The 23835-nt window shown below is 38.6% G+C and overlaps 1 protein-coding gene and 1 long non-coding RNA gene across 7 annotated transcripts in view; one reads left to right on the forward strand and one right to left on the reverse strand.

The window, feature by feature from the left end:
- Positions 1–8128, reverse strand: LOC132369638 (uncharacterized). The gene is made up of 3 exons (XR_009504454.1): positions 8096–8128; positions 2149–2301; positions 1–810 (listed from the first exon to the last, which is right to left on the reverse strand). It is a non-coding gene; the product is annotated as an uncharacterized LOC132369638 (long non-coding RNA).
- Positions 8129–8191: 63 nt separating this feature from the next.
- LOC132370411 (centrosomal protein of 78 kDa-like) overlaps positions 8192–23835 on the forward strand; it is a 46460-nt gene continuing 30816 nt past the window's right edge. For 4 of the 6 annotated variants that reach the window (XR_009504566.1, XR_009504563.1, XR_009504564.1 and 1 more), the window contains exons 1-3: positions 8192–8528; positions 9038–9141; positions 11141–11315. Coding sequence is in view for 2 of the 6 variants with exons in the window: in XM_059930379.1 (XP_059786362.1) it covers positions 9124–9141; positions 11141–11315; positions 13672–13785; positions 19597–19670 (381 nt within the window). In the remaining 4 variants the exon portion in view is untranslated. Of the gene's footprint in view, positions 8529–9037; positions 9142–11140; positions 11316–13671; positions 13786–15260; positions 15323–19596; positions 19701–23835 lie in introns of those variants that run through there. The other 2 variants (XM_059930379.1, XM_059930380.1) reach the window with 2 other exon arrangements.

The raw sequence follows: 23835 nt of genomic DNA on the forward strand, positions 1-23835 counted from the left end.
TTGTATGGTTCCATTTATACGAAATGTCCAGCAGTGGCAAATCCATACACACGGAAAACATTATACAGTAGTGGTTGCCAGGGGTTTGGAAGAGAGGGAAATAGGGAATGACTGCTTAAAATGGGTGTAGGTTTCCTTTTGGGGTGATGAAAATGTTTTGCAACTAGGCAGTGGTGACAGTTGCACAGCATTGTGACAGTACTAAATTCCACTGAATTGTACAGTGAATTGTAAAATGATCAAAATGGTGCATTTTATGTTATGTTCATTTTACTACAATAAAAAGGAGAAAGAAATAGGGAAAGACTTTGAGTTTGGGAAAGTAAGGTGAACTGGTCAAGAAAAAGACAGCTCTACTATTCAGTTTTCTCTCAGCTCTCCCAGTGCATTAATCGTCAGCAAAAAGTAGCCTGAACTTGTAGCTGACAGTCATTCAACAGAGTCCCGGGAAAAGTAAATAAAATAAAACCCAACTATTCTGATTTAGCACATCTACGACAGGTTAACTTCCTGCTCAGCCACATGGACATTCATGAGGACGTTTCAAGTTAGGTGTCCTCTACTCCAGTACTTTACTCACAGCTCATTCACACATGTATGCAACAGCATTTCTTCATTTAATGGACTCTGCAGTGCTGGTTGTGATCAGTCTCACGAAAAGGAAAGGAGGAAAAAGCCTCCACACTGGCTTGGTGGTCTTGGGATGAAATGGATGCAGAAGACAGCGTGATTGTCAAACTGGAAACTTTTATTTTCCTTTTCCTCTTCTTTTTATCTTTCCTATCAGGTCTTCTGTCCACTTCCCACTGCCTTCTTTCAAACAGGAAAGACACTGATTAGCTGCTGGATTTTATTTTGTTAAAACAACTATTGTTTTCGATTTCTTGTTGTCCGCTGAATGTTATTGTTTTTACTGCCAAATGAGCTTCGGTGGTTGATGTAGGGGGTCTCTTGGGAACTTAACTTTTTCAAGTTGAAGTGGAAAGGCTTTTTTGTTTGAATTGGCTTTTACTGGGTGCTTCAAGATTTGCTCTTAGCTCTTTGATGGGGGACTGAATAGCACTATGTTTCCTTTGAGGTCCCAGTAAATAAAGGATCCCATGTCCTCCTGGGCACTTTATCGGGATTGTGCTGTGTGTGCTCTCTAACAGCCAGATGCAGATTCCAGGAAAATGACATATAAGTGAATATAAATAATCTAATATTTTTAGAATTTGCTTTGGCCATACTCCTGGTCTCATTCTACTTCTTGTAGCAGATGGCTTTAAAGAGCATTAGCTATGTATATATTAAATAGAATATACATATACCAATATTAAGGATTATATTGGTGTATAAATGTAATATATTACTGTTTATATGAATGTATAACAATTATGTATTATATTAACATGTATTTTTGCATAGCATATATTGTACACAAACTATATGACTAATGCAATGTATTTATACGTTTAATATGTTCACAGTATTAATATGATATATCATGTAATATTGATTATAAAACAATGATATCATAATATAGAAATATATCATTATTATTATCTGATAATACATTATAGTTAATGTATTCTATATAACACAATACATAATGTATTATTATAAGACAAGTATATTATATAATATAAATATAATACTTATATAAAGTAGATATATTTTAATTATACACTACACATACAAGTATGTATAACTATTTATAATTTTATTTACGTAAGAATCTGTTCATAACAATTGATGTAAAAATATGCAATATTTTAAATCAAATGGGCCATAATCTCACTACCTACACATAACTACTTTTAAAAGCTTGAACCCTGTCTAAATCATGCTTACATATCGCTCAACCTGTTTTTCTACACATGCACATATACACATTTATACACAATATATATGTATACTACCACTTTTCAGTTCAATGTATATAAATATACGATATACATAATTATATTCCTGTGTATGTAGACAAATATAAATCAAAGGTATGTGTATAGGTATGTATTTCACATATTTGTATAACTATATCATATAAATAATGTATGTGTACATAAATACACGACTATATACATACATACACAGAAATATACTTATTTAAACAAAAGAGACCTAAATAAACATAGTTCTCGAAGAATAAAACGAGTTATGTCTCACCGTTTCAATAACAGTTTATAGTTTTCTACTGTATGTGCTTCTATAATTGTTATGAACAATTCCCATTTGTTGAATGTTAAGTTGTTTTAATTTTTTGCCATTATTAATGAAGCTCTGAAGAATCTGGTGGGCAAGATTCCTTGAAAAACTCTCCTAAAAGAAAAGAGTTCGGTATGCTAGGTTAAATGTAAACAACCTATTTTTAAGTGCATGTCTGATTTTTGAAGTGTGCAGTAGAAATTTCCAGGACCCCTGAAAGAAGGGGGGTACATGTGTGAGAGTTATAGCTATATTAAGAGTGGATTGAAGATCTTGATCGCTTAGAACAGAAGCTGGTAATCCTGTTTTTATGGAGCGAAATAGCAAATATTTTAGGCTTTGTGGACCAAAGAGGCAAAATTGAGGCTATTATTTAGGTACTTAAGCAACCATTTAAAATATTACCAGTTAAAATGTGAACATTATTCATAGCTCATAGGCCATAAAAACTAGGCAGCTGTCTGGATTTGGAATACAGGCCATAGTTTAATGACACACCTGACCTGACACAGAGACTTGTTGTTAAAATGGCCATTACCACATGGGAGGCCGGAGATAAGACTCCATCCCTCCTAGATGGGAAGTTAGAACTAAACCTATCTATCCCTAGGCTCACCTTTAATGAAAGGGTGTGCTAGTAAAAAAAAATATCTGCTGGCAAAGGGAGACTAAGACCAAATTCTCTTGGCCTCTGCTCTGGGTAGGAAACAGGTAGGAAATCTTGAGAATTCTGAACCCCAGATCTGTGTTCACAGTGTTTGGGTTGCAAATTTATTTGCGGTCTTGCAAACAGAAGGTAAGAAGTTACCTTAAAATGCTCCCAGATGGGTGGTATTCCAAACACAGAACTAAACACTCTCTGGAGAGGTAGACCTTCAACCCAGGCCTATAGCGTTCCCACAGATAAAGTTTAGCTAAACATAAGCTCATGATCTAAATGTACACAATAATGAAGAAATCAGCTACAATGGGAGAGAATCAGCAAAAACAATCAATACCAGAATTAGATTCCCAAGGCCATCCATTGAATGTTGGAATTATCAGGTGCAAGGCAGAAAATAGACATAAAACTAGAACTGAAACAAGGAACAGGATGTTTTAAAAGAGTGGATAGGCTCTTTAAAAAATTTCTAAAGTACATGTCATTGATAAAGCTAAAAACTCAAAGGTTGTGTAAAACAGCAGATTAATCATGGAGAAGAGTGAAATTATGCTGTTTTCAAAAATATGGCAAATCAGATTTTCTGCCTAATTTTATAAGTAGATTTATCTTAAAAAAATACACATATTTTAAAGACTTATTGGCTGTAAGGGAACTCAAGGATATTTCAGAGGGCTTCTCTCCAAAGAAAAGTGAGAAGTAGCAAAACACAGAAAGTTGAGGGGAAAAAATGTCAATATATACATTGCTATAGGGTGCACTAAGGCTTAGGCCAGCAACAATGTGGAGGTGCTGACCCTTAGCTACTTACAACTAAGCTGGCATCTTCAAAAAGTTCAACTATTTATAACTAAAAAGATTTATTAAAATTAATAACCAAGTGTTTTAATTGACATCAGAAGAGCAAAACAATAAACCCTGAGAACATAGAAAAAATAGATAATAAAGATATGAGCAGAACTTAATAAAACAGAAAAAGGTATAAAATTGAGGTGATTTAGTAAGTCAAAAGAATAGTCTTTGAAAAGATTTTAAAAACACACTTTGAGTAAGCAAAACAAAAGCATAAGTTTATTAAATAATACACAGAAAGAATCAGGACAATGTTATAGCAGAGAGGACAAACAGAGAATATATGAAATGCCAGTAAATTTGAACATTTATGTAAGGTGGACAATTTCCTAGCTCCTAAAGTTTACCAAAACTGACACAAGAGGAAATATATAGCTGGAGTTCTTTCACCAGTAAAGGAATTAAGTCAATAGCTTACAATCTTTCACCAAGAAAATACCAGACCCACCCAGAACGTTTGGGTGGGGAATTCTATCAAACTTCTATTAAACAGGTAACATCAGTATTAATAAAGAAAAACTTCTAGAGAGTAGCAAAGGAAGAATGCTCCTTTATTCATCTTAGGAAGTCTATATAATCCTAATACTGAAAATAGATTAGGACTGTAAGAAAAAGAAATTTACAGGTCAAATTTACTTGTAAATATAAAAGCAAAAATTTTAAGCTATGATATTAGCTACCCAGGTTCACTAGAGTAAGAAAAAGCATGAGCAAGTTAGGTCATCCAGTGAATGAAAAGGTAGTTTAATGTCAAGAATATATATCAATAGATTGAAATCACCACATTTTATTTCTTTCGTCTGTCTCTTTAAAAAATTGATAAGTACTTCTATTGATCTCTCTTGTACTAGGCACTGTCCTAAGTCATTTACATAGTTACTCCTTTAAACCTTCTATTATCCCTGGGGGAAGGTTCTATTTTGCTTCCATTTCTTAGCTAAGACTCTAACCCCCAGGAAAGTAAAGCAACATTTGCAAGTTTCTGTGGATGGTCAGTGATGGGACCAGCACAGGAACATCCAAAGTCTGTGCTTGGAAACAGTGCCCCATGTTGACACTCACATTACAGATGAAAGGAAAGGAACCATGCACTTACCATACAGATGAAATCTCACATTACAGGTTAAAGGAAAGGAACCATGCACTTACACTCTAGGTTAATACCCACATAACAGGTTAAAGGAAAAAGAAACATGTGCTTCTCTCAAAAGTTGTAAAGAGAGCATATCTATTTCTAAATATATTTCCCAATTCCTTTTGCTTGTTTTCTGACCTTTGTAGTGCATTTTGCCATGAGGAAAATTTTAATTCTTATATAATTAAATGTATCCTTTTTTCTTTGTATCTTAGAAAGGTGTTCCTCATGAATAATTTATTTCAAGTCTCCCAGGTTTCTGATACTTTTACACTTTCATGATTTTTTTACTTTTAACTAGTGGCTATATCTAGAATTTATTAATGATAGCCATAGTCTCCCAATTTTGTTGAATATGTTTGGCTACTGATCCAAAATGTCAATTTTATTTTAATCTCAAATCCCTTACGCTCTTGCATCTAATTTTAAGATGCTTCCTATTCCACTGGTTGTTTTGTCTATCTGAAACAAAATGCTACCTTAATTATAATGTAATTATAATATAATAAATGTAATTAGTAAACATAATACCATATATAATAAATAGCATAATATAAAATAACAAAATATAATTTACCATATAACAAGGTCAAAAGAGAACAAAACTATACAATCAGTTGAAATAGTCCCCAAAGATATTTTATAAAATTCAATATTCATTTCTAATTTAAAAGAAATAGTAAAATAGGGATTGATGAATGCTTCCACAGTAAGAAGTAATTATATATCTAAAAGAGAAAGAGGTAAATGATAACCTTTAGTAACACTGGCAATAAATACAGGACAAGATGAAGACGCCTGATATAATGTTAAAGAAAAACTATTATGTAACATTGTCTTTGCAGCACTGATGAGTTCAGTGAAAAGAGAATCTCATAGAAAAGAGTATCTCGTTCTTCTTAATGTCTGTACACTTGTCCATTGCATGAACAGAACAGCTGATTTAACCAATATGTTACTGATCTGCATCTGGATTTCTAGGTTTTCATGGAATTTTATTATGCACAATTGTTACAAGCTCTAGGACTTCCTCTTATGTTTACATCTTTTGAAAGAAACAATATCTCCACAGATGGTTTATCTGGGCTGGCTGCTAGCCGACTATGGCTACTTCTCAGTTCTTCCCTTGACATTCCTAGTCAATATGAAAACGGAAGGCAAGAAGGTCTTCTGTTTAGAGACTGTAAAGATAGGTCTCGGTGATAAAGTCTTGGTGGTAAAGGCTAAAAATATCAACCCAGAACAAGTGTTCTTCCAGCTGTAACTATGTGTGATTCCCTTGGCTTGATTCTGTAGAGGATGTAAGACAAGACTGTAGGATCTGCCCTCAAAGTGCTTCCAGTAAGATGAGCTAAGTCAAGTATGGTGGCATATCTAATTCAAGACAAAATATAATGGCTCCTTTTCTCTCATAGCAAAACTTCGTGGAGTGAATGTAGAAGTCACTGTAGGCTCTTAATTAAAGGAACACAATAAATCTTGTATTGGAAGGTGATTATTCTGGTCTCTTTGTAGAGGTGAATTGGAAATTGTCTAGGAGAAGGAAAATTAGCTTAACTAAAGTTAAACTCATAAATAATTGAGCATTAATTAAACATCTGTGGCCTATGTTTCTCTTTGATCATAATTTCTCCCAATTTATACACCTCTTTGATACCCGATCAATCACTGTCAAAGATGCAATTAACAATGATTATTACTGTGTATTAGGTTTTGCCTGGGCCCTGAAGAAACCATCCTAAATTACGAGCTATGATTGTCACTTGATTTTCTCACAAAGAACAGTCAGAACTCCTGGTCTTAAGTGGCTTGGAATGTGAAACTAATGAGTCTCTTAGATATTATTAGAGAACCCTACAGAGCCCATTGGTGAAAGTTTGGAAAACAGCGGGCTTCTTAAAATTAATTCTTGTAGTGTGTTACGAAAGATGACTGAACCAAAAGGATAATGGTGTTTCTGGTTCTGTTGTTAGCGTTCTCCACGGAAAGATCGCGGAAGCGTCTGGACTCAATTTCCTTCCCCATGTGTGAATGTCACTGAAAATATCCAACTCCATTCTATCCCCATAGAACTTCAGAAACTAAGCAAAATGAAGACTCAAAATTCATTTCAAATAATGAAATGAAAATATAATGTAGAATGGAACTGGGAAAATAACCTGGTTTAAATTCTGGAAAGTACTAACTATACAACTCTGGAGAAGCTGCTTAATCTTGCTTAGTCTGATTTCATGTGGATCTCACTGGATGTTATGATGATTAATTTAATACCTTTGTATAACGTACAGTGTTATGTAATTTCTTCTTGTTCTTCTTGAGTCAATTCATATCTTTAAGCAACTCACTTTAAAAAATAGTTACTTACTTGCTTAAATTACTCTTACCTTCTATTATCAGCTGAATTGTGTCCTGCTCAAGTTAATATGTGGAAGTCTTAACCCCCAATACCTCGTAATATGACTGTATTTGGAGATAAGGCCCTTAAATAGGTAACTGAGGTCAAATGAGGTCAAGTGGGTGGGCTCTAGTCCAATATGACTGGGGTCCTTATAAAAAGAAAAAATTAGGACACAGACATGCACAGAGAGAACAAAGTGATTATTAGTAACCACGATCATGTCCTGAATGCGTGGAACACGTCACCATCTGCCAACCACCGTGTCAAGTCAGCAGAAACTACAGAAATTGAGAGCTCTCCGCAGAAATTCACACACCCGTGCACCAGGTAACAGACCACAGGCAGATGTCCACTCAGCCTTTCACGTGTCCCTCACGGAGGGCACGCTCTCTCCTGGGCGGGGCGAGCACAGACATCTGTGGGGAGTTTAACTACTTTTAAAATGCGTTGAGTCTGGAGCCTGTGCTCCGCAACAAGAGAGGCCGCGACGGTGAGAGGCCCGCGCACCGCGATGAAGAGGGCCCCCCCCCCACTTGCCACAACAAGAGAAAGCCCTCACACAGAGACGAAGACCCAACACAGCCAAAAATAAATAAATTAATTAATTAAAATTAAATTATATAAAATTAATTAAATATAAATATATAAAAATATATATTTATATATAAAAATATATAAATATAAATAAATTTTTATATAACATTAAATAAAATTTTAAAATAAATTAATTAATTAATAATAAAAATATCAACCACTGCAATTGAATATTTTAAAAAAATGCGTTGATACAACCATGTCTCACTTTTGCTTGGATCAGTCAGCAAACGCTTTTTGGAAACCCCTAATTCTCCACACCTCCTACCTTTCCGGCCGCCCTGCTCCTCAGGCCGGGTCCCCATGGGAGGCGGGGCTGCGTGCTGACGCACGGCGGGTGCACGGACGTCCTCGAGCCCCGCCCCCACGGGGCCGCCCGCCGGTTGGAACGGCAGCCCCCAGGCGCGCCGGGCGATGAGGCCGGCGCCAAAGTGAGCGCGGCATGGAGGGGCCTGCCTAACCGGGACCCGTGGCCCGGCGTCTTCTGGCTGCGACGCGGGTCCTGCGCACGCTGCGGGGCCGCAGCCGCCGGGCGGTGGGCGCCCGAGGGGCCGGGAGGCGAGCCGGGGCCCCCAGGCGGGTGTGGGCACCGTGTCCACAGCCAGCGTCCCCGAGGCCGCGCTCGGGCCGTGATGACCGGTGAAGCTGCGCTGCGACAGCGCGGCCGACTTCTTCCCTGTGTCCAGTAGTGGTCTGGAGGGGTAAGGAAGCCTGCCTTTCAGTTTGAGGGAGCAGAGGGTTTGAGGTCCTCTCTCTTCTATTGCTCTAGTATACTGCGTAGCACCTAATAAAACACTGGGTTATAGTTGACATTTAAATCGCTGATTGATCATCAAGATTGGGAAGTATCATTGGAAATGAAAATAGGAGGAGTCTTAAGATTTTTAGGTTTTTCTTTTTTTTCCTGTGTCTCAAAACGTATGTAGTATTTTACTGAGTGGTTGGGAATAAAGTTTGCAGTATTCAGTGTATTCAGTTTTAGTATCTAAATAGAATTAAACTGCTGCTGTAAAGTGGAATAACACTTTGTTACTGACAAGTTTTCGAATGCATCTGTTCGTCAATTACCTGTTTGGGAAGATTGTAGTTAATGATTGTAAGAATGTGGTTCTAAACGTCCAATTGACTCAAGAAAAGCAAATAAGTCAAGATTGACAAATGTATAGGCTCTTCATCTTATTGTGTGTGTGGTTTTTTTTCTTTCTTTTAGTTATTTGTCAAGGTGTTAGGAACTCTACCACTCTTAAGACAGTAAACTTCACGGGGTGTAATCTGACGTGGCAGGGAGCAGATCACATGGCCAAGATCTTAAAGGTGATTTTTTTACGTTTGAACTTTCATGAAAACATATGTGATTGAAGCACATTAATATATTGATACAGATAGCAGTTAATTTTTGTCTTGATACGTGTGAGTGCAGCTTTCGTTTTGTTGAAAGAATATGACCAGTTTTCAGTTTGGGATTCTGCCATGTAGTAAAGATAGTCCACTTAATTTTAGAAATAAGAGATTTAATATATAATAATATTTTAATGTATTTTTAGTTACTGAAAACATTGATTGTGATAACTGTGAAAAAACTATGCCATTATAGTCTTGAAGACTTAACTGAATCAAATGTTTACTAGCTGCTGTAGTTTATAAACTAATAAAAATCACTACATCAGCAATTTGTAAATACGTTTTTAACATAATGCCTTAACAACTTTACAGTGGTTATAATTACTGTATTTAGGCCTAAAGTTATTTAATAATTTGACATGAAGCCTTCTGAATAGTTTGATGGTGCAAATCAAGGGTAGTAAACTATGGCTGGTGGGCCAGATCCAGCCCGTTGCCTGGTAAAGAAAGTTACTTTGGAACATAGTCCCACCCATTGTTTACATGATAGCTATGGCTACTTTCACCCTACGCCAGTGGGGTTGAGTAGTTGCAACAGAAACTGTATAGCCCACAAAGCTGGAAATGTTTAAGTTTAGATTTGAAAAATTGAAAAATTCTTTGAGCCTCTACAGGGCAAGTCCATTGACCCCTGGGGTTGAAAACAGTCAAGAACTTGGGTGCCTAAGCCAAATGGCCTAGGTTCAAATTCCCTTTCTCCCATTTCATAGCAAGTGACCATGGACAAATCACTTAACCTCTGTGCCTCATTATGAGGTTTAAATGAACTCATTTGTATAAATAGTGCCTGGCACATACTAAGCACTGTGTAAGTGATTGCTGTTATTTCTGCTTGGAGCTTTTATAAGGTATTGTTAATAGAAAAATGACCCTAATGATTTTCGTTTTAGAGTGTCAAAGGCACTTTGAGTCTTTTATTTTTTCACGAATGTAATAAGACTTTTTTCATTTAAAGTCAGTGTTCCCTGTTACCAAACTTTATTTTATGAATATAAAGAATTGAATGTCTTTAAGACAATACTTGTGGTTAAATGTCAAACCATTATTTTCCCAAGGCGCATCCAACTGGCTGGGCATAGTCTAGGCTTCTCAAGTTTGTGTGCGTACCCTAGGGAGCATGTGAGATCCATTTTGTAAATATAGTTTTAAAAATAATGCCTGGGACTTCCCTGGCGGTCCAGCAGTTAAGACTCTGTGCTCCCCATGCAGGGGGCCTGGGTTCGATCCCTGCTCAAGGAACTAGATCCCACGTGTCTGTCGTAACTAAGAGCCCACATGCCACAACTAAAATATCCGGCATGCTGCAACTAAAGACCCGGCACAGCCAAACAAACAAACAAATAAATAAATATTTTTTAAAAATAAATAAAATAATGCCTTAGGAGTTAGGAAAAGAACATATTAGAACCTATTTAGCTTTGTATCATTTAAACACTATCTGTGTAGTTTATAATGTACATACATTATATGTATAGAACTTCGTGTATATAATTTGTTAAAAAATAAGATGCATATTAAAAAGTTTTCTTATGGGTTGCCCAGTCAGGTGTTTGGAGACCATTGGAGGACAGAATGATGACATTTAGAGCCTCAGCAATGATAGAATTTAGAACCAATTCCCTGACTTAGAAGATAAGGAAAATAATTCATAGACTGTAATTGAGTTGTCCAACTTGACATAACTGTTCAAGAGCAGGTCATCCAGTGGCTGGAATCTAATCACTGACCAACTAGAATCTGGGTCACTGGACTCGTAAAGCAGCAGTGACTGTTTAATTTCTCAGGTTGATTCTCCTGGCATATATGCTTGATATGTGTGTGTGTAAATCTCTGACATAATAAGCCATACTCAGTAGGCACACCCTGTTTCCTTCTTCAAGCATCTTAATTTCATCCCATTAAATCTTTGAAGTATCAGACTACCAGAAGGCATGAAGAAACCTGGGCTGAGAGTCTTCGTTCCAGGAGACCTGATCTTGACTGTATGGCTGGTTTGAGGCGCATCACTCTGAACTGCAACATGCTCATTGGTGACCTGGGTGCAAGTGCTTTGGCAGAATCTCTTAGTGAGGATTTATGGCTTAGAGGTAAATTCTAAAATTGAAAATATTGAATTTTTAATATGATATATGCTTATCTTTTGGCATGATACTGTTGTGATAGGATTTTTTTTAAAGCCTCATTTTTCTGATAGGTTTTATTTTGCTTGTAAACTTTCTCTACAAGTTGCATATATTCTTTATAGAAAATGCAGAGTTACAAGAGAACAATTACCTGTAATCTTAATACCCAGACATAATCACTGTTCATTTTGGTGCATACACTTTCAGTCTTCTATTTTTCTATAAATATATTTGTACACTTAGTGATTACAAAAATAGAATTGTAGTATACTTGCTATTTCATATTCCTGCTTTTTTCACTTAATGATGTATCATGTAGTATTCCATCATATTGATGTCCCATAGTTTAATCAATTCTTTGCCATTATATTTAGACAGTTTGGTTTTCCCTGTCAGAAACATTGTGAATACGTTGTGTATACATCTCTGTGTCCATCGGGATTACTTCTGTAGAATAAGGAACTAAGAAGTGGAATGACCTGAGTGTGACATATTTTTAAGACTGTTGATACACATTGCCAAATTACCATCCAGAAATGTTATGCCAATTTGTAGTCCACGCCAACAGTGGATGTGAAGCCTACCTCTCACAAACACTGGCTTGTAGCACTTGTAAAAAACTGTGAAACTACAAAAATGAGTACCTCTCCATTTTCTATGCAAGTAGGATTACTCCAAATTTTATAACTTTTTTCAGTTAATTTAGTATGAGCATTTTAGCAAGTCAGTCAATTTGCATCTCCTGCATCATTTTTTGTGACTGTTCAGTGTTTCATATATGACTATGCCACAGTGCGCATAGCTTATCCATTCTTGTATATAATAAGCTTTGTCCAGTTTTTCAGTTACAAATAGTACTCCGATATATATCCTTACCTATATCTCTGACTATTTCTTTTGGTTAAATTCTTAGAAAGAGAGTTGTTGGATCAAAAGGGTATACACATTTTAAAGGCTTTTCTAACAGAATCTTGGCTTAATCTGATAGGAGAATAACCACATTTTGTTTTATTTTGTATTCATTTGAGTTACTGGTGAGGTTTACTGGCTGTTTGTATTAATTTGGCTATTTGGTTAATTATACCCTGTGTCCATTCTTCTGTAGTGAGAGTTTGTAAGGGTTGTATCATATCCTGTCAGATCCGTATGTCTGACTTGCTATTTCTGTGTGTCATGGGGGTGTTGAAAGCCTCCAGTTATTTCAATGTGATGGTCCACACAACACTTAAAAAAAAGACTCATGATAGTTTCCTTTCATGTAATATTTTTTAATACCTGTGCTTTGGTGATGATCCCTTTGGTTTAAATGAGTAGGTTGTTCAGCCCCAGAACTCCTAGAATTCATGATCAGTTTTTCTGGTTTTTGTCTGACTTTTTATGGAGAGAGTTCTTTTTTTTTTTTTTTTTAATAATGAAACTCTCTAGGAGTTAAGCCAGCATTTTATTTATTTATTTATTTTTGGCTGTGTTGGGTCTTCGTTTCTGTGCGAGGGCTTTCTCTAGTTGCGTCAAGCGGGGCCACTCTTCATCGCAGTGCGCGGGCCTTTCACCGTCGCGGCCTCTCTTGCTGCGGGGCACCGGCTCCAGACGCGCAGGCTCAGTAGTTGGGGCTCACGGGCCCAGTTGCTCCGCGGCATATGGGATCCTCCCAGACCAAGGCGCGAACCCACGTCCCCTGCATTGGCAGGCAGACTCTCAACCACTGAGCCACCAGGGAAGCCCCATGGAGAGAGTTCTTGACCATCATACTTTCATGATAGGTTTTTAGTATGTATTCTCTATTCACACATTGTTTGAATTTGTTATTATTTGTATCCTCTTAGACTTGTCTTTTTTGCTCTAAAACTAACAGTTATTACCTTTCTTCTATTTTGTTTTCCCCTTTTAACTAGTTTTAAGTGTGATTTGGAGCTCAAGATCGTGATCAAAAGAATGCAGTGCATTTCTGAGCTCCACCAGTTTTTGCTTGTGAGGTTTACACTGCCACTGCCACCCTTGCTAATAATGAACTGAGATTCATTTTGTGATGTTTTTTGCTCATAGGTTATATACAGTTATTCTTCAATTCTGTAATTATAAAATATGTTGGATGATTTATTGGTACTAAAGCCAGGGTTATCATTTCACATCCAAGAGGAGGTTTTTCAATTGGATTATGCATTATGTCTGTGCGTATATGTTTCTGTTTTTTTCCATGCGCAAAATTACAAACCTGCCATGACTTGTCTTGTGCAGGACTCTTCCACACGTGAGAAAATGAGAGTTGTCTATACATTAAATCTGTAGAGTTAGCAAGTGACCTTTTGTCTTTCATCAAAAGCACTTGACCTGCAGCAGTGCGGCCTCACCAGTGAAGGAGCAAAGGCTTTACTAAAGGCCCTTGAAACCAACAGAACTCTGCTCGTTCTGGATATAAGAAAAAATCCACTTGTTGGTATGTGGTCACTTTTTTAAAATTCATTAACACATAGCAAAACAAAAAGAATTTGTTCACGTGTTGACAGTTTTTAAAACTTAATATGTTTCACTTTCCTCATCATATACAGTTGGCCCTTGAACAACGTGGGGTTAGGGGTGCCGACCCCTACACAGTTGAAAATCTGGGTATAAGTTTATAGTCAGTGGTTCAGCATCTGTGGATTCAACCAACCTTGGCTCGTGTACGACAATGGTACATATTTATAGAAAACTATCCATGTGTCAATGGACCCGCGAGGTTCAAACCCATGTTGTTCAAGTGTCAACTGTACTTTTGTAATGTTGCACTTCCCTTATGTTTTTAGCAGATAATGTACTAATTAAAGTGAGTTATACCTTTAAATTGTTCTTATCTCTACTCTGAATAGAGGTGCACCTAGATACTAAGCCTGCTTCCACCAAGAGCATTCTTTCTTTCTTGTGCAACCTCTGAATTCTAGCAAGGAGTACTTTATTCATTTGTCAGATTCACAAGTAATTTTTTTAATATCTTCTGTGTGCCAGATACGGGTTTAGGCACTAGGGATAAAGCAGTGGACCAGACAGACAAAAGTCTTGCCCTCGTGGAGCTTACATTCTAGTGAAGGGGTTCAGATAGAAATGAGTAAACAGATAAGTAATATAATTTTAGATAGTAGGAAGTGCAGAAATATCATAATGTAAGGAGAGTGAGCGGAGGCAGGTAGGACTCCATTGGATAGGTTTGTTAGGGGACAGCTTCACTGGAGAGGTGGCATTTGAACGGAGACCTGAATGAAGAGAGGAGCAAGCCATGGAAGATCTGGGGTAAGCACATTCCAGGACAAGGAGGCAATGAGTATGCAGGCATGTAGGTGGGTGGAGTATTTAAGGAAAAGCAAGGAGGCCAATCTGGGCAGAGTACTGAGTGAAGAAGAGTGTGGTATGACATGAGGTCAAGGAGCTAGCCAAGGGTCTGCTCTTGTAAGGTCTTGAAGGCCAGCATAAAGATGTGGATTATTCTAAATGAGTAGAGGGTTTTGAAGTGGAAATGGCATGATCCAAATAGTATCTCAATAAGATGACCTGGTATAGAGAATAGACTGGGGGGATAAAGAAGAGAAACAGGGAGACCAGTTAGGAGACTATCACAGTGGTCCAAATAAGAGATGTTTATGGCCTAGGTTAGGTTGGAAGTTTGCAGCAAGTGAAAAGTGGTTGAATTCAGGTTGTGTTTTGAGGGTGTAGCTAGCAAGACCCGCAGATATATTAGATGTGAGGTATGAAGGAAATAGTAACAAGGAGACAAGTCGTTGATGATTATGTGTGCAACTGGGTGGTATCACTTAGAAGAAGGGGGCTGATGGGAGGAGCAGCTTTTGAGGGGATATCAGGACTTTGGTTTGATATCTTAGATGCGCTTTAGGTATCTAAGTGTCTGGACAGTGCTCAGACTGTACTTTCTATCCAAAGGTATCCAAAGCCACTTTAGATGCAGAATGTTTAAAGTTGACCTTTGAGATAATCCTGCAGCCTGTGGAACAAAAACCACATTCACAGAAAGATAGACAAGATGAAAAGGCAGAGGGCTATATACCAGATGAAGGAACAAGATAAAACCCCAGAAAAACAACTAAACGAAGTGGAGATAGGCAACCTTCCAGAAAAAGAATTCAGAATAATGATAGTGAAGATGATCCAGGACCTCGGAATAAGAATGGAGGCAAAGATCGAGAAGATGTAAGAAATGTTTCACAAAGACCTAGAAGAATTAAAGAACAAACAAGGGGGCTTCCCTGGTGGCGCAGTGGTTGAGAATCTGCCTGCCAATGCAGGGGACACGGGTTCGAGCCCTGGTCTGGGAAGATCCCACATGCCGCGGAGCAACTGGGCCCTTGAGCCACAACTACTCAGCCTGCGCGTCTGGAGCCTGTGCTCCGCAACAAGAGAGGCCGCGATAATGAGAGGCCCGCGCACCGCGATGAAGAGTGGCCCCCGCTTTCCACAGCTAGAGAAAACCCTCGCACAGAAACGAAGACCCAACACAGCCAAAAATAAATAATTAATTTAAAAAATAAAGAAAGAAAGAACAAACAAACAGAGATGAACAATACAATAACTGAAATGAAAACTACACTACAAGGAATCAATAGCAGAATAACTGAGGCAGAAGAATGGATAAGTGACCTGGAAGACAGAATGGTGGAATTCACTGCTGCGGAACAGACTAAAGAAAAAAGAATGAAAAGAAATGCAAACAGCCTAAGAGACCTCTGGGACAACATTAAACGCAACAACATTCGCATTATAGGGGTCCCAGAAGGAGAAGAGAGAGAGAAAGGACCAGAGAAAATATTTGAAGAGATTATAGTCGAAAACTTCCCTAACGTGGGAAAGGAAATAGCCACCCAAGTCCAGGAAGCGCAGCGAGTCCCATACAGAATAAACCTAAGGAGAAACACGCCGAGACACATAGTAATCAAAGTGGCAAAAATTAAAGACAAAGAAAAATTATTGAAAGCAGCAAGGGAAAAACGACAAATGACATACAAGGGAACTCCCATAAGGTTAACAGCTGATTTCTCAGCAGAAACTCTACAAGCCAGAAGGGAGTGGCATGATATACTTAAAGTGATGAAAGGGAAGAACCTACAACCAAGATTACTCTACCTGGCAAGGATCTCATTCAGATTCGATGGAGAAATCAAAAGCTTTACAGACAAGCGAAAGCTAAGAGAATTCAGCACCACCAAACCAGCTCTACAACAAATGCTAAAGGAACTTCTCTAAGTGGGAAACACAAGACAAGAAAAGGACCTACAAAAACAAACCCAAAACAATTAAGAAAATGGTCATAGGAACATACATATCGATAATTACCTTAAACATGAATGGATTAAATGCTCCAACCAAAAGACACAGGCTTGCTGAATGGATACAAAAACAAGACCCATATATATGCTGTCTACAAGAGACCCACTTCAGACCTAGGGACACATACAGACTGAAAGTGAGGGGATGGAAAAAGATATTCCATGCAAATGGAAATCAATAGAAAGCTGGAGTAGCTATACTCATCAGATAAAATAGACTTTACAATAAAGAATGTTACAAGAGACAAGGAAGGACACTACATAATGATCAAGGGATCAATCCAATAAGAAGATATAACAATTATAAATATATATGCACCCAACATAGGAGCACCTCAATACATAATGCAACTGCTAACAGCTATAACAGAGGAAATCGACAGTAACACAATAATAGTGGGGGACTTTAACACCTCACTTACACCAATGGACAGATCATCCAAAATGAAAATAAATAAGGAAACAGAAGCTTTAAATGACACAATAGACCAGATAGATTTAATTGATATTTATAGGACATTCCATCCAAAAACAGCAGATTACACTTTCTTCTCAAGTGCGCACGGAACATCCTCCAGGATAGATCACATCTTGGGTCACAAATCAAGCCTCAGTAAATTTAAGAAAATTGAAATCATATCAAGCATCTTTTCTGACCACAACGCTATGAGATTAGAAATGAATTACAGGGGAAAAAACATAAAAAACACAAACACATGGAGGCTAAACAATATGTTACTAAATAACCAAGAGATCACTGAAGAAATCAAAGAGGAAATCAAAAAATACCTAGAGACAAATGACAATGAAAACACGACGACCCAAAACCTATGGGATGCAGCAAAAGCAGTTCTAAGAGGGAAGTTTATACCTATACAAGCCTACCTCAAGAAACAAGAAACATCTCAAGTAAACAATCTAACCTTACACCTAAAGAAACTAGAGAAAGAAGAACAAACAAAACCCAAAGTTAGCAGAAGGAAAGAAATCATAAAGATCAGAGCAGAAATAAATGAAATAGAAACAAAGAAAACAATAGCAAAGATCAATAAAACTAAACGCTGGTTCTTTGAGAAGAGAAACAAAATTGATAAGCCATTACCCAGACTCATCAAGAAAAAGAGGGAGAGGACTCAAATCAATAAAATCAGAAATGAAAAAGGAGAAGTTACAAAAGACACCTCAGAAATACAAAGCATCGTAAGAGACTACTACAAGCAACTTTTTGCCAATAAAATGGACAACCTGGAAGAAATGGACAAATTCTTAGAAAGGTATAACCTTCCAAGACTGAACCAGGAAGAAACAGAAAATATGAACAGACCAATCACAAGTAATGAAATTGAAACTGTGATTAAAAATCTTCCAACAAACAAAAGTGCAGGACCAGATGGCTTCACGGGCGAATTCTATCAAACATTTAGAGAAGAGCTAACACCTATCCTTCTCAAACTCTTCCAAAAAATTGCAGAGGAAGGAACACTCCCAAACTCGTTCTTTGAGGCCACCATCCGGCCTAGCCTAAAAGCAAGTTGGTCCCCTTTCTTTTAAGATCTTATCCTTACTTTGGTCTTACAGCTTCCAAACTGAGTAGGGGAGGGACAAGCATTCTGGCACAGGATGGGACCCAGCCAAGGAAACAATATTGAATTTGAAAATTTAAAAAATAATTTATTATGGGCAAATAGTGCAGGGAGAAAAAAAGAAGAAGGTGGGTCAAATTTTAGGAAAAGTAATGAAATCTTGGGAGAAGATAATAGTTGAAGTCAAAAGCAAACGAAAATATAGCATGAGTTTAAATAATTGATAGTAACGACGGAAGTAGGGGCGTCATACCTAGAGAGAAGAAAATACAGTCCTACCATACTCTTGTCCCCAGGACTGAGCAAAACTTAAATAGTTAATATAACTTCTTGGTTTTCAACCCTTGTTGTCAACCTGTAGATAAAACACAGGACCCTTTGCTGTGATTGCATAAGAAAATGTAAATGTGAGCAGCACAGACAAACGAAACAAACATGGTATTGACAGAAGGTGAGCTGTACAAGGGGAGAGGAAAGACAGAGAGCTGTGGGGACACAAATAGTCTCAGGCAGAAAGAAAATGATGAGATTAGGGGGAAAGTTGATACCATAAGAAAGTTGAGAGTATAGCTATATACTAGAGCTAATATTTCTTGAGAGCTTCTGGGTGTTGGATACTAAAGGCTGCAAATGCCTTATTATTATCTGCATCGTCATGAGCAACTCCGTGCGATGGGTATCATCCATTTCCTCGGTTTACAGGTGAGGAAACAGAGGCCCAGGAAGGTTATATGAATTACTCAGGATTGCAGAGCTAATTAACTGAGGAAGAAAGCTTCCAAGCCATGTGGTCCATGTCCAGATCCAGTGCTTTTAGCTACTATGCTACCACTTCTCCCATCAATAAAGCTAGCAAAACTCCATGAAGTTACAAAAGAGAAGCAGCATGAGTAATGACATGAATATGATGTATTGGAAAAGAAGAGTGATGAGTAGTAGTGGGGGTAGGGGTTTCTCTTCCTCCTTCATGTTAGGGTGTTAAAATGGATCTAAAATGGATATAGCAGGATAAACATAATGTTTAGAATTATGGGGGTGACACTGAAGTAGCGAAAACCTGTCTCTGGAGAGGGGAACTGGGGTTAGACGGGTTGAATTTCAGTATTATTTGAGTTGCTATCATGTTCATGTATTATTTTCATTAAAAATACTTTAATTTATTTAGAAATAGCTTCAACTGTGTAAATGCATCAAAACATGAAATTCAAAATTATCTTTAAATCTCTCATACATTTGTTAAATGCTTTCCTTATCAGGATCGTTCTTATCAGCCTTGAAGGCCATTTTTTAAAAATAAAAAGCCAAGAAGTATGAGTTTTTAAAATTAAAAATTGTCCCTGATAATATTGCCAGAAACCCCAGAGAGAAGGTGTGGAACTATTAGAAGCAACCTGGATATCAACCCTGCTTCTGGGAGGCAGTTCTGACTACAAGGGCAGGAGATTCTCTGAAGCCAGGTAGCAGGAGTTTGTTTTTTATTTTAACATTTTATTGGAGTATAGTTGCTTTACAATGGTGTGTTAGTTTCTCCTTTATAACAAAGTGAATCAGCTACACATATACATATATCCCCATATCCCCTCCCTCTTGTGTCTCCCTCCCACCCTCCCTATCCCACCCCTCTAGGTGGTCAGAAAGCCCTAAGCTGATCTCCCTGTGCTATGCGGCTGCTTCCCACTAGCTATCTATTTTACATTTGGGAGTGTATATATGTCCATGCCACTCTCTCACTTTGTCCCAGCTTCCCCTTCCCCCTCCCCGTGCCCTCAAGTCCATTCTCTACGTCTGCATCTTTATTCCTGTCCTGCCCCAGCAATCTCACTACTGGGCATATACCCTGAGAAAACCATAATTCAAAAAGGGTCATGTACCACAGTGTTCATTGCAGCTCTATTTATAATAGCCAGGACATGGAAGCAATCTAAGTGTCCATCGACAGATGAATGGATAAAGAAGATGTGGCACATATACACAATGGAATATTACTCAACCATAAAAAGAAATGAAATTGAGTTATTTGTAGTGAGGTGGATGGACCTAGATTCTGTCATACAGAGTGAAGTAAGTCAGAAGGAGAAAAACAAATACCATATGCTAACACGTATATATGGAATCTAAAAAAGAACAAAACAGAAAAGGTTCGGGAGCAGGAGTTTTGATCCTCTGGAACCGTAACAAACAACTTAGAGTAAATGAATCAGGCGCCTGGGTGCCTGGAGGAGTCTGGAAGCCTCTCTCTGATGGTGTTCTTTGTTTTTACAGGTCTAATCTAATAAATGTTGCACTAGGCTCAGTGCTGTGCATTTTTAGGCTGTTATATTTTTCCACCTGTGTACTTCATAAAAGTAAGCACTTTTATGCTCCCTTTAAAAAGGGAATCTCCCATTTGAATTGCCAAGAAGGAATTCATTAAGCATACATATATGTGCAGTATCTCCATCTGTCACTGAAGTGAGTATGAATGTATATCTATCTATCTATCTATCTATCTATCTATCTATCTATCTATCTATCATCTATCAATCATTATCTCCCTGTTTACCTATCTGTATCAGTCTGCTTAGGCTGCTATAACAAAATATCATAGACTGAGTGTCTTGAACAACAGACGTTTCACACAGTTCTGGAGTCTGAGAAGTCCAAGATCAAGGCAAATCCAGTTCCTGGTGAGTCCTCCTTTTTTGGCTTGTAGAGGGCCACCTTCTTGCTGTCTCTTCACATGGTGGAGAGGGAAAGCTCTGGTGTATCTTCCTCTTCTTATAAGAGCTAATCACATCATGGCAGCTTCACCCTCATGACCTCTTCTAAACCTAATTACCTCCTGAAGGCTCCACCTCCTAATTTCATCATACATAAGAGGATAGGGTTTCAACATATGAATTTGGTTGGGGGGGGGCACAGAAATTCAGTCCTTAACTCTATCTATCTATCTATCTATCTATCTATCTATCTATCTATCTATCTATCTATGTATCTATCTCTCTCTCTATCTCTCTATCTCTGTATCTATCTGTCTGTCTATGTATCTATCTATATCTATCTCTCTATATCTCTGTCTATCTCTCTATCTGTCTATCTATCTATCTATCTCTACCTATCTATCTATCTATCTCTCTATCTATCTATCTGTGTATCTATCTATCTGTGTGTCTATCTATCTATCTCTCCATCTCTCTATCTATCTCTCTATCTGTCTATCTCTCTATCTCTATCTCTATCTCTGTCTATCTCTCTATCTCTCTATCTGTCTATGTATCTATCTATCTATGTATCTGTCTATCTATATCTACCTGTCTATCCATCTATCCTTATGTATAGAACAGTAACAGTGGCTTATAAGTCACTTCCCTACATTATTTTATCCTTCCAAAACTCTTGAGAGGTCAATAGGCCATAGGAAAAGCACTGAGTTCACTGAAACACTTGAAGGTTGAATTAACTGTTTGTGATCACTCAGTCAATAAATGGTGATGCAGGGAATTCCACACACATCTTCTCTGTCCTCCTTTCCTCCTTCCCTCCCTCCTACTTGCTGACTCTATTCCAGCCACATTATTTACTAATTCTTCCCTGAGGACACTGGCATCCTTCCTCTGGGCCTTGCAGAGGTTATTCCCATGATCTGGAATGCTTTTCCCTCAGATGTCTGACTCATCTGCCTCCCTCTAGACTGTTCAAATTCCACCTTCCCAGTAAGACTTATCCTGTCTACCGTTTACGTTGAAAGCCTTGCTCCTCTCTGCCCACAATCTCACCTCACCATATACTGCTTAATCTCCATAGCATTTATTCCTGGCGAACCTACCAGATAATGTACATGGGTTTCTGTTCTCCCTTCCAACTGGAAGATAGGCTGCACAGACTCAGGAATTTTGCCATTATTAAACCTGGTTGAGGCCCAGTAGAACTCTAGGGCCAGCCAGAACTGGGCACAATTGTCACTCTTGTGATTTGATATTTTAGTGGGTTAGCTCAGAGCCAAGCCAGTTATTAAAGAGGATCTTTTCTGCTATTTTAAGCAACATGGTACATTTGAGGTCAACTTAAATTTTCAATAATTACAGAGCAGGTATGAACTCTTCCTTTGTTTCTCTAGACACATGGACCTGGATGCCAAATCTGTCCTCTCTGGGTGTAAAGGGAATATATGAAGTTGACTGGCCTAAGTCTCAATTGAATAAAAAGATGCCCCAAAAGACATTTCAACATTTTTGAAAAGTACAGTCATTAAGTGTGGTTCCTTATCACACATCAGGGATTCTCTAGCCTCCAGTGTGGTCAGAGTGGTGAGAGGACAGAGAGACATATAGAGAAGCCAGGGTGAGTCACCCCATCTCTCCCTCCTCTGGACCTTAGTTCCTCCTGATTGTCACTCGTTACACTGAAAACAGATTTCAGGAGTCAGCACATGCAGCCATAATGTGTGCCTAATTCCACATCCCAGTCACTGGGACACAAAATTTTGGTGTCTTAAGTCTGGCTCACACATCACCACTCACATATGTCAGTTCTTCCTCTACAGCTGAGTCAGTGAGTAAAGACACATAAACAGAAGCAGATTAATATGAACAAGGTTTTATTGACATATATATATGTACATAAAGCTGGGAAAGAGAAGGGCCCATTGAGGCAAATGCATAGGGGGAGGGGAAGCATCTGAAAACAGCAGTGGGCATCCTGCCAGTTCCAAGTCTAGGGAAAACTGGCCAGGAGCTTGGGTCCGCCAAGTTAACAGGCAAGCCAGGGATGGCACAGTGGATGATACAGCCAGCTCTCTTCCATTCTCCTAACTGGAACTTCTCAAGTCTGGTGTAGTTCTGAAGTGAGCTCATATGCTCCTCACCCTCCAACACACACACACACACACACACACACACACACACACACACACACTCTTGCACACCGCTGAGGTGTGGTCCTCCGGCTTGCTGTAGGAAGAGAGGAGGTTAAGTTTCACTTCAAGGGGCTGAGCCGCTTTCCAGTGAGGCAAAGTCCATTCATGGTTACACACAGTTTGCAGAATAAGATCTGCTCTTCATTTGTTGAGTTTCTTCATAGAAGAAAGGAATTCGCTGGTGGCTCCTATGAAGCCCTGGGCAGGTTATGCAGCTGCCAGACTCCTATGAGCACAGGCACAGCTGCCCTGACCAGGGGCCTGCAAACACAATGCTGGCTCGTCTAAGTCAGAGGGGTGTCCTGACTCGGGGACCCCAGTGTTCTTCCTGAGAGTGGAGCTTCCTCTCTAAATATGGATGCTGCTATCCCCCATGGCAACACCTGGGTTTTGACCAGGGGGATCCCCAGGTGCTTTGTATGAATGTGGCACCAGAAGTGTATCCAGTCACAGCAGGTGTGGTGCTGTCCCCCATGCCGCCCCCCCCACCGGTTCTCAGCACAGATGGGTTCCAAGTCTGATGGCAGTTATTGACACAGGGCCTCCCAGCACCGGTGAGATGTTGTGCCCTCCATCCGCACCACCTGTGTGTTGGCCAGGTGGGTCCCAGTTGTAAGCGGGAATACCAGGTCCTCCAGTCATGGGCATGATGTTGTTCCCTCCTAGATGGCCACCACCTGGATTGTGGGCAGGCGGGC

The sequence above is a fragment of the Balaenoptera ricei genome, chromosome 8, assembly GCF_028023285.1.
Source record: "Balaenoptera ricei isolate mBalRic1 chromosome 8, mBalRic1.hap2, whole genome shotgun sequence".
NCBI classification, from domain to species: Eukaryota; Metazoa; Chordata; class Mammalia; order Artiodactyla; family Balaenopteridae; genus Balaenoptera; species Balaenoptera ricei.